The sequence below is a fragment of the Schistocerca gregaria genome, chromosome 1 (assembly GCF_023897955.1).
Source record: "Schistocerca gregaria isolate iqSchGreg1 chromosome 1, iqSchGreg1.2, whole genome shotgun sequence".
NCBI classification, from domain to species: domain Eukaryota; kingdom Metazoa; phylum Arthropoda; class Insecta; order Orthoptera; family Acrididae; genus Schistocerca; species Schistocerca gregaria.
This window is the reverse complement of record NC_064920.1, coordinates 854,015,578-854,027,762: the sequence shown is the minus strand read 5'-3', so window position 1 is coordinate 854,027,762 and position 12,185 is coordinate 854,015,578. Positions and strand designations below refer to the sequence as shown.

Genomic DNA, 12,185 nt, shown 5'->3' with positions numbered 1-12,185 from the left:
CAGACGGTGCAGTATGGCACAGATAAGATGCCTACCAGACTCTCTGTGATAGAAAGGACGGAAGCAGGGCAGTCGCAAACTGATGTGGTCCGATGGTTTAGTGTGAAGAAAACCAAGGTAGGGCCGACTACGTGTGAGTTCAGAAAGAGAGAACCTTTATTTGGCTGTAAGGGCACGACAGTACCGCCTTAGAATTGCAAAGCAATTGACATGTGAGCTCGCAGCATCCACTGGACGTGTTGCATCGAGGCAAACGGTGTGCAGAAGGCTTCGGAGGAATGGCCTTCGTTGTCAGAGACCTGCTGCATGTCTACCTTTGAGGCGTCTTCATAGAAGGGAACGTCTAGAGTGGAGTCATCAACACGCTATGTTGGCGGTCGAACAGTAGGCCGATGTTTTTTTGACGGCTGAGCCCCGATTTAGTCCGGAGAGTGTTTCTCGATGGATTCCCATCTGGAGGGAACGTGGAACACGATTTCGGAATCCAAACATTGTGGTATGAGACCGGTATCAAGGAAGATGCCTAATGTTGTGATGCAGCGATGAAACAACAATATTTAACTGCTGTCAGGTATCGTGAAGAGATCTTGGTATCTCATTTGCGGTTGTTGCGAGGTGCTGTGACCTCAGACTGCGTATTGATGGATGATAATGCTCGAGTGTTTGATGTTTAATGGAAACAGAAGATAATACACGCATGGCGTGGCCTGCTCGCTCTCCATATTTGAAGTCCATAGTGAATGTCCGGTATTCACTAGGCAGATGACTTGCATCACATCAACAGCCACAAACCACTCTCCAAGACTGAGAGCAGCTCTGCAGGAACAATGGGCGTTGTTGCCTCAACATGAGGCTGATGACATTCGCAGCATGTCCCGTCGTTGTCAGAACTCTATTGCTGCCAGAGGGGCTCCCACCCTATAGCGAGCAGAGTAACCAGTTGTTGAAATGTGTGTGCAAATGCGTTAAGATGAAAAAAAAAACAAAGAACGGTTTTGTATATCGTTATGCATGTTGCAGTTGTTTAAGATATAAAGTTGTTGCGTTGTTTGTAATTTACTGTTACCTGTTTATGGAGTTTTGTGGCAAAATAAAAGCAACCTTGCAAAATTTCCGTCTATTGCTTTAATTTTCGGCACCTGTGTATTTAGTTATCATGCGGCCTTCCACGATGTGTTCTCCTGAGCCTGCCTCTTCATCTCAGAGTGGCACTTAGGTCCAACGTACTCGACTGCTTGTTGGATATATTCGAATGTCTATTTTCCGGAACGGATTATGCCCACTACGGCTCCCTATTTTGTCATGGATATCATCCCCCGATGCCCTTAGATAGATTTTCTACACTTAAGTTTCCACGCGGAAAATTACCTCATTTCTTACATTATCTCTCCACTTAATTTTTAGTATCCCACTATAACTCCACATTTCAAATGCTCCGATTCTCTTCTTGCCCTGTTGCTCCGTGCTGCAGGTATATCCTCATTTTAGTTCACGGGACACACAGTGTTAACTAGCAACACACAATAAAAAAATTAAAGATTGAGGTGGAAGAAGGTAAACAACAGCAGAAGTACATGAATTTATCCTGAAGTGAAACTGACTGGTCATTTTTATCTTGTACTGTGGCTTCCCTAAGCCAGTAATACGCAGACGTTATCGCTGGTCAGTCTATAGGATGTTTCAGGAAGTCTGGATGGGAATACACTGAATTGCAAGTGTGTGTTACAAGATCATGTAAGTTTTTGTATATCGTGAAGCAACGGTAGCTGTGATACAAGCGGGAAATGCCGTTTCTGCTTGTTTGAGAAAAGTGACTCTGTGGTCGTAATGCTGCTCACACGAAGGGAATTGGGTACTTAATCAACCCTCTGTAACTAAATAGTTGGAATGAGTTGGGTGGTCTCCGACGCTTATTGTGTGGTGGACACTCGGAAATGAAATGAAATGAAATGAAATATCGTGTGGCGAGGACCTCCCATCGGGTAGACCGGTCGCCTGGTGCAAGTCTTTTTAGTTGACGTCCCTTCGTCGACCTTCGGGTCAATGCGATGATATTATGATGAAGACAACACAACACCCAATCCCTGAGATGAGAAAATCTCCGACCCAGCCGCAATCGAACCCGGGCCCCTTGGCATGGCATTGTGTCGCGCTGACCACTCAGCTATCGAGGCGACCACTCGGAAATTTTGCCAACATGGAAACGCATCTTTATGATGGCCTTTAACTTTGGGAACAACAATTTGTGTGATCCATAGCGCTGGAAGAGATCTCCAGTTCATTGACGTTATCTCAAAAATGTTTTAAATGCAATTTGAGACTATTGTGTTGAGACGTTTGCTTGATTATCAACAATAGTGGCGCGGATGAACGGTTACCCATTGATTACTGTAGTTAGACATTTTTATCCACTTAAATTTCTTGAGCCTGCTTCATTTTCATTTGTGACCATTCGCATGGTAAACATGAAATAATATACAGTGGGCCATTTACGTCAGTAGTGAGACCACTAACTTACCGACCTCGAACGTCAGTGAAGAACGCAAACCGCGACTAGATACATACGATAGTCTGTTTGTTACAAACAAGAACAGAAGTTGAAACTTTTTGGCAGTGGTGTTGCTACAAATAATATTATCAATAGATCTTATCGAGCCTCCTTTCCATTTTAAAGAATGTGACTGCCCACAGGAAAGTTGTCGCTAGGTATACGTTGCAAAAAACAAAACAACTACTGATCCTGCAAAAGAGTTAGTGTGAGCTACTATAGTTTTCCTCACAGAAGTGCAAGGATGACAAAGATCTGTTGGCACTTTCCACTTCCTATGTGACGGCGTATGTCTCGTGTCTCCGTTAGCTGCAGACAAGACTTCAAGGACAGTTAATTTTCTGACTCCTTTTGCAACGCTGAAGTAAGTTAGAAGGGTTCAAAGACTTCATCGCTTACTTAGGAAAGGTGAGGGGTGCGTAGAAGGTTTTATCAAAATACAAAGTGTTCTGAGTTCCAAACAGGTGATGATTTAATAGTTTATTTCTCGTACATTCCTTACTGAAACAGGAGTCTTATAGTGACTTTACATTTAATTTTGTCTGCTCTCTCTCTTTCAAGACACATTTGTGTTACAGTGGACTGTTATTACCGCTCTAAGAATAATGATTCCTAGTTACCAGAGACGAATGCACCTGTATCAACTCCCTAATAGAAACAAGCTTAGGCGGGTCTTGTTCTTCTAACTGGTGTCCGATACACAAAGACAAAGGCAACACAAGCTGTGGCGCTATATTTATCGACGAAAGTTGCTCTCCGAAATTGAATAGAGTTCTTTGCGGAGTGCTTGCTGCTGCGTGGCACCTGCTTCCCTCCGGGCGTCTTGGTACACCTTCCGTCTCTGTCCTGCGATGGGTGCTAACGGCCTACCATTTTCTACGATCACTTATTTATACTATGCCAACATGGTGTTCTGCCATATTGTTTCGCTTTCCCTATTGCTTTCTTAACATCTAGTAAAGTCCAACCTCGGTTAGAGTGATTTTAAAAATCGAGTGTCCTCTCGACTGCCTCACTGGCATTGGATACATTTTATTGCACCACAGGGGTGATGGCTGCGAGAGAAACAGTTTTCCCTCTGTGTGCTGAAACTGCAATGTTGGCTCGTCTGCTTCATGCCAACTTGTCATGCACATCTCGAAAACGCATTGTAGGAGGTAGGAACTCCTATCTTCAGTGGATGCATGAGAGCGGGTGAAAAAATGATCTTCCTTACTGTTAACTACGCAGAAACCCGCCAGTCCAGTTGATTTCCTGCAGGACTGGTGTGTTGTGTGGGTAGTATCGGGACGCGCTGCAGGCAGCATACATACGGCCAGCCACGGCCGTACAGAGAGAGAGAGAGAGAGAGAGAGAGAGAGAGAGAGAGAGATTGGGGGGGGGGGGGGAATGATGAGATGGGCAGGAGGATGAGATGGACTAATAGAAGATGGGAATAAATAAATCCTAGGCAGTACAGAGTACCTCAGCTAGTACATTAATAAAATTTGGCAGCAGTGATGTACCTACACGGTAGACAATGGCTGAATTGCTGAGTCTATGCTGCTTGAGAAGAAGTATCTTTCATTAAGAACAACAGAATCCGAACGACAAAAATAAATGAAATGTTCACTTAAATGATTAAAATGAATTGGATCCTTGGTATACTGCTATGAATGGCCTCACATTTTTCAGTAACAACAGTGCCACCACTTACATTAAAAGTTTTTCTCTCTAAGACTTGTGTATAATATGTGTAGTTAACAGAGCGAGATCGGTTTTGCTACTTTTCGTGAAGTCATTTCTAGTATCGTTTTCGAAAAATTCAGTTTCTCCGTTCATTTACATTGACCTTGTGTGCAACCTACTTCACTGTTTAAACAAGAAGCTGTTAGAGTGGTACTGTTCTACTAATGTTCGACCAACTGAAAATTGAATGCTGAATAACTGTGAGGATATAGAATAAAACATATCCGTTATCTTCCTCTAATATTTGAAAGAATGTCTCCTGTCTTTCAGTTTTTCGCGTAGATCATGAGCTGCTTCTACTCTGTTTCGTTTACCTGCTCCAGGGTTTATCCAGTACAGTTTTCGCGTCCACTAGATTATTTGATTCGTGATGATTTTCTAGAATGTTGAAGTCTTGACGTGCCAGTCGAGACGTGCCATAGCATAACATATCTTATCATGCCATAACTTGACTGGCTGTACACTTATCAGCCAGCACATTATGACCACCTACCTACATTATGTCCACCTATAGCACAGATAAGTGGCGATAAGTGGCGACGCGGTCGTGGCATGGAAACAATGGGGCTTTGGTAGGTCGCTGGAGGGAGTTGGCACCACATCTGCATGTACAAGCCCCGTAAATTCCGGGGGAGGAAGGACTATGAGCTCTTTGCCAAATTCAGTCACGTCCCATAGATGTGTTTGTTCGGGTTCAGATATGGAACAGGCTACTGTGTTTGTCGAAGCACCCTATCACACTACTGATCTTGTGAAATAGCGCATTATCCTGCTGAAAAATGCTACTGCTGTTGGGAAACTTGATTCTCATGAAGGGGTGTTTTGGTCAGTAACCAGTGTGCGATACTCTTTGGCCGTCATGGTGCCCTGCACGAGCTCCAATAGACTCTTGGATGCCCATGCGAATGTTTCCCAGAGCCTAATGGAGCCGCCGCCAGTTTGTCACCGTCCTGCAGTACAGGTGTCAAGCAGTTGTTAACCTGGAAGACGACGGATTCGAGCCGTCCCATCGGCATGATGAAGAAAGTATCGGGATTCATCAAACCATGCAACGCTCTGCCACTCCGCGAACATCCATTGCCGATGGTCACGTGCCCATTTCAGTCGTCGTTGCCCACGTCGTGGTGTTAACATTGGCGCATGCACGGGTCGTCAGCTGCGGACGCTCATAGTTAGGAGTGTTCGGTGGACTGTGTGTCCAGACACACTTCACTCTGTCTGGCATTAAAGTCTGATGTTAGTTCCGCCACAGTTCGCTCCTGTCCTGCTTTACCAATCTCCGTAGTCTGTGGCGTCCGACATCTGTAATGAGGGCTGCTGCCCAATCCCACAACGTCTGGACGCGATTTCACCTTGTTTTCTCCAGGTATTGAAGACACCATAGCACTTCTCATACACCCGACATGTCTGCAGTTTCCGAAATGCTCGGGCCATCACGGTCTTTCCTCGATCAGACTCTGATAAATCGCGCGCCTTCTCCATTGTACACATAGACAGCACGCTCACTGATGTTACATGCACTGTTCGTGTACCTTGATTAGCACTCATTCCTCGCCAGATGACACTGCTATGGCCTGGAAGGATTTATACCTATAGTAGGGCTTCTGGAGATAGGCGTCTCTGAAGCTGACCTGCGGATGTCTTTCACCGCAGGGTTTTCCGGCTTTGGGAGATCGAATGGCATAACAGCACGCACAACAAATTGCGTGTCATTAAGGAGACTATGAATGTGTGGGAGTCTTCCATGCAGGCCTCTCGCAGTGAATCAGTTGTCCTCTGCCGGCTCCGCATTGGCCATACGTGGCTAACACTCCGTCGCGAGGACCCACCTCAGTGTCGCTGTGGCTCCCAAATAACAGTCGTCCACCTCTTGCTGGACTTTCCAGTTTTAGCCGCTCTGCGGCAGACTTTTAACTTTCCCAGTACCCTGCCTTCGGTGTTGGGCGACAATGCCTCCACATCAGCTTTAGTTTTACGTTTTATCCGTGAGGGTGGGTTTTGTACTTCTATGTAGGTTTTAGCGTATGTCCCTCTGTGTCCTCCACCCTAGTGCTTTTAGGGTGAAGGCTTTAATGTGCTGCATAGTGGTTGGTTTTCCCTTTTTAATCTCGTAGTTGGCCAGCCTCTATAATCTACTCTCATGTTTTACTCTCTCCTGTCTCTAGCGTCTCTCTGTTGTTTTCTTGCCCTCTTTTGTTCCTATTAGTGCTCGTTGCCTTCCCTTCGTTCTTGTAGCTTTTCCTTTCTTTCCGTATTGTGTTATATGTTTCGTCCGTTTTGTTCTCACACTTGTGGCAATTGTTTTGTTAGGAACAAGGGACCGATAACCTCGTAGTTTGGTCCCTCCACGCCTTTAAACCAACCAACCTATAGTAGGTCGGTGCTCATAATGTTCTGGATGACCAGTGTATGTTGGACTCTATTCTGTTGTAATGGGGGAGATTTCGTAAACTGCTTTATTTGATCAGACTCATTCTACCTCTGTCTCACACACAGTTATCGTGAAGGGCTAGTACACACTGCCAGCCAATTATGTCGTGCTCAGCACTTGTAGTTATTTCACGTTCAAAAGTCTTACTTCACCATCAGTGGCCTCGTATGGTAGGGAGATGGAACAAAAGCCACAGAGTTTTCAATTGGGAAGCTAATTGAAGAGGCGAAGCGTCACCTTTGAAGGCTGGTGGTAGTGTGCTAGCGATTTTATTTTGTTTCGCTCCAGTGTACTGTGTCGAATGGTGACGATTGCTGACGGCAGTCTCTCGTGTGTTGCAGCCACATCACGCGGACGACCACGTGGGAGGACCCGCGGAAGACGCTGGCGGCGCAGGTGGCGCAGTCCCAGCAGCAGCAGCAGCAGCAACAGCAGCAGCAGCAGGCTGCCGACATCATCGCCGGCGCCAGCTCGGGGGGATCCCCACACTCCTCGTCGTCGCCTCAGCCAGCGGGTAGGTTTTCCTGAGTGCCGGTCTAGTACACAAACCATTCCACTGTCAGGTACGAGAAGCATAGTTTTCGGACAACTACAGATAACGAGTTACTAAGCCCTACAAAGACGTGAACAGTGCCAACTCCGAGCTTCTCCGATATGAGACAAATGTTCAGAAAAAGTTTCATTGTCTACCGTCAATATCTTAACAAGTGTTGGGCACATTGCACTAACAGTAGCCAGCGACAGTGTTGTAATAGAGTAATCCTGTTACGTTACGTAACGGCACTCTGCTGTTAGCAGTTTTAAGGTTTTGTGCAAGACACTGAGGCGGCTCAGCGACCGAGATTGTAGACGGATGCAAATTGTAGCTTATCTCGATGTGAATTAGTGAAGACAGTTACCCTCGCAAGGGGAGTGGAAGCGCGGCTCCCATTTCATAGCTTGGAACGATTAAAGTTAAATATAAATGGGAATTACTGAAGTGCAATGGCAGGAGGAACAGAATTTATGGTCAATTGAATATAGAATTAGCAATACGAAACAAAATCAAACGTCGGTATCTCTACTAATGAATGAATGAATCGAAAACGGGAACGTGTGTGAAATAATAGCATAGTGATCGCACTGTCGCAGACTAGATAGACACAAATCCAAGACCGCTTCCTCCCTCTCCCCCTCCTCAGCAGTAAAATTATACGTGTCTACAACTCCGCAGAAGAAGGTGAGAGAATGGATGAGATAAAATACGTTATTCAGATTTTTAAGGGTGACAAAAATTATGAAGAAGGGCTGAAATTCGATATTAGGAAAAGAAAGAGAAGCAGAAAATCAAATGAAAGGCGGGTATAATCACTATTAAGCATAGGTTTAAAAATAATGAAAGATGGTTTTATACGTGGATGAGATCCGGGGACATTGGAAGATTCCACATACGTTATACAATGGTGAAACAGAGATTTCGAAACCACGTTTCAACAGTAGTACATTTCCGTGGGCAGATGTTGACTCTAACCATAATTCATTAGTAACGAATAGCAAAATAAAACTGAAGAAACTGCAGAAACGTAGGAAATTGTCAGATGAGACCTGAATAAACTGAAAGAATCGCTGGTCGTGCAGAGTTACAAAGGAAGTATTGTACAACAATTGACTGAGACGCAGGAACATAATACAAGGCGAGTGGGTAACTTCGAGAGAAGATACAGTGAGGGTCACAGAATCAAATAGGAATAAACTCAAGGCTTAGTAGAAATTTTTGGATAACACACGAGATTTTCAGTTTCACGTAAAGGGAAAAATCATGATGCAAGCAAAAGAGAAAACAGATGTCTAAGAAGTGAGATACGCACCATGCAAAATGACAAAGCAGGATTGGCTAGAAGAGAAATGCAAAGCTATAAAGCTATGGTAACTGAAGAAGAAAAAAACAGAAATAAAAATTAAAAGAAATCTTCGGAGAAAAGGGAAGCACCTATCTACAACGCGATTTTGTAAATGTGTCTATGGCAACGGCTCTTCGCAGTTTTGTAGACGGCTATTGTGTTTGCCTGCACCCTTTGGAGCTTCGCAGTTGAAAGCTGTCAAATGCGCTGACAGGTGTCAGGTATTTCCTGAAGTTGACACGACTGTACGAGTAGTAAAGAATAAATGTATTAAAACTTCAAGCATGATGCTGCTTTTTTCAAGCATATCAGTGCATGTGACGTCATATTTCCTGAAGGTGGTTCTTTCCCAGCTAGCGATTGTTAATTTGACAGTAAGGGATAAGTGTACCAAGTTTGGTTGAAATCGGTCCAGTGGTTTAGGACGACATGACACACACACACACACACACACACACACACACACACACACACACACACACCTACCTACCTTTATATTATATACAGATGTTTTTGAAAGTATCTCGAGTGCTACACAGAGCAAGGAAGTCAGGTTTGGTTTGTTGTCGTTGCGTGTAAAACGAGTTCAAAACTAGACAAAAGAGCGCATCACAATTTATAAATCGTAGTTAAAACGAAAGTATTAAGAATTATGAAACATACGATTTGTTGCTCAGGAAAGAGCATGAATGGTCACGAAGGAAGATTTTTTTTTTAAATCATTTTTCTCTCTGTGAATACATGACTTAATCGAATGTTGGACATCAACACACCAAAAGCTATGATAATTTTCTCTCTCTCTCTCTCTCTCTCTCTCTCTCTCTCTCTCTCTCTCTCTCTCTCTCCCTCAGTCCCTCCATTTTTTTCGTTCAATCTCGGTTATCTCAACGTTTTCGTGACACTCCTTGAATCAATTTTTCATCCACGTTCTTTTCGGCTTGCAACAGAATAGTGCAATTATCACAGCAGCAGCCTCTTTTTCGTCCCACATTCCAAACGACAATATTATTGTTCAATATACATGACAAAATTATTAAGAAGTCTAGGGGGGACGTCAGTAATGTTGCGCACTATTATTGTGCAATGTTGTTGGCCGTCTAGGGGCCGCTTTAAAATGCGGACGTCGAATGTGAGCTGTGTTACCTTTTTGTTATGACTAGACCATCTATCGAAGTGCAGTTAGAGGCTGCGGAGAAGTCCTATGTGGGAGATTGCCTGAGACTTAAGTGTAACGTTTGTGATAAGAACCAGCGATCACTATTTCGCAAGTACATGATAATCAGTACTTAACCGGATAAGCTGAGGATCAGAGTGCAGATGTAGCGTCACCTTTGCAAGAGGATACAGTTACAGAGAATCGGCTGGACAGCACATACGCACACACTTTGAGAGCTGACGCGGCACCTGTGACGGGAGACGTGAGGTCACCACTGTTGCTGCGTACGTGACAGAACGCCGCTGCCGTGACGCTCGTCAGATAGAGCTTCACAGAAGTCGATAAGATTACAGGTACCGCGCCGCAGGCTCGGAGGAAAACATCGATCGGCGCTGATGGAAAAAGCGCCCTGTTTTCCTCTCCAGATGCGATAAGCGATAAGACCACGGAAGCAGTTTTCTCTGAAACCACTTTCTTCCAGACGGAGCTTAAAAGCAGTGTCATCGGGCGACTGAAGTGCAACAGTGTAAATAGTAGCCGATTATTCGCTCCGATTACTGTGTGAACATTATCTTTCTCGAAAATATTTTATAGTCTCCGTAGACTACATTGATGTAGCTAGGTGCATTCATTGTGTCTACAGAGGAGCAGAGCGCGTTAGTAACATGCGTGGATGTTAACGTCCCGGCGTATACCGCTGACGAAACCCAAGAGTGTTTCCAGCCAGATTTGCAGTAGCGGCGAGTGTCACCATCTTCTCCCAAAGTTTCGAGACATTGGAGCTGTCACTCCGTTTGCTTGCAGGGCGACTGTTTTCCCTTCCCCCTTACCGTGCAGTTGACAGCTGATGCAATCTGGGTAAATCTTCCCTTTCTAAAATGGTGTTTCTTGCTCAGTAACGGGCGGTTCGGGCAAAAAGTGTTGTATGTTTACGAACCTCTTGTCGAACCCTGTTCGCGAGTCTGGGTTTTTTGACATTGACCACTATATATACTCCTGGAAATTGAAATAAAAACACCGTGAATTCATTGTCCCAGGAAGGGGAAACTTTCTTGACACATTCCTGGGGTCAGATACATCACATGATCACACTGACAGAACCACAGGCACATAGACACAGGCAACAGAGCATGCACAACGTCGGCACTAGTACAGTGTATATCCACCTTTCGCAGCAATGCAGGCTGCTATTCTCCCATGGAGACGATCGTAGATATGCTGGGTGTAGTCCTGTGGAACGGCTTGCCATGCCATTTCCACCTGGGGCCTCAGTTGGACCAGCGTTCGTGCTGGACGTGCAGACCGCGTGAGACGACGCTTCATCCAGTCCCAAACATGCTCAATGGGGGACAGATCCGGAGATCTTGCTGGCCAGGGTAGTTGACTTACACCTTCTAGAGCACGTTGGGTGGCACGGGATACATGCGGACGTGCATTGTCCTGTTGGAACAGCAAGTTCCCTTGCCGGTCTAGGAATGGTAGAACGATGGGTTCGATGACGGTTTGGATGTACCGTGCACTATTCAGTGTCCCCTCGACGATCACCAGAGATTCAGTGTCCCCTCGACGATCACCAGAGGTGTACGGCCAGTGTAGGAGATCGCTCCCCACACCATGATGCCGAGTGTTGGCCCTGTGTGCCTCGGTCGTATGCAGTCCTGATTGTGGCGCTCACCTGCACGGCGCCAAACACGCATACGACCATCATTGGCACCAAGCCAGAAGCGACTCTCATCGCTGAAGACGACACGTCTCCATTCGTCCCTCCATTCACGCCTGTCACGACACCACTGGAAGCGGGCTGCACGATGTTGGGGCGTGAGCGGAAGACGGCCTAACGGTGTGCGGGACCGTAGCCCAGCTTCATGGAGACGGTTGCGAATGGTCCTCGCCGATACCCCAGGAGCAACAGTGTTCCTAATTTGCTGGGAAGTGGCGGTGCGGTCCCTTACGGCACTGCGTAGGATCCTACGGTCTTGGCGTGCATCCGTGCGTCGCTGCGGTCCGGTCCCAGGTCGACGGGCACGTGCACCTTCCGCCGACCACTGGCGACAACATCGATGTACTGTGGAGACCTCTCGCCCCACGTGTTGAGCAATTCGGCGGTACGTCCACCCGGCCTCCCGCATGCCCACTATACGCCCTCGCTCAAAGTCCGTCAACTGCACATACGGTTCACGTCCACGCTGTCGCGGTATGCTACCAGTGTTAAAGACTGCGATGGAGCTCCGTATGCCACGGCAAACTGGCTGACATTGACGGCACCAGTGCACAAATGCTGCGGAGCTAGCGCCATTCGATGGCCAACACCGCGGTTCCTGGTGTGTCCGCTGTGCCGTGCGTGTGATCATTGCTTGTACAGCCCTCTCGCAGTGTCCGGAGCAAGTATGGTGGGTCTGACACACCGGTGTCAATGTGTTCTTTTTTCCATTTCCAGGAGTG

At 46.1% G+C, this 12,185-nt stretch overlaps 1 protein-coding gene across 3 annotated transcripts in view; it reads left to right on the top strand.

Annotated features, from left to right (window-relative positions):
• The window catches only part of LOC126272747 (transcriptional coactivator YAP1), a 328,068-nt gene that overhangs the window by 227,609 nt on the left and 88,274 nt on the right, over window positions 1-12,185 (top strand). For all 3 annotated transcript variants that reach the window (XM_049975818.1, XM_049975829.1, XM_049975840.1), the window contains exon 2: window positions 7,049-7,221. In XM_049975818.1, the coding sequence (XP_049831775.1) occupies window positions 7,049-7,221 (173 nt within the window). The remainder of the gene's footprint in view (window positions 1-7,048; window positions 7,222-12,185) is intronic.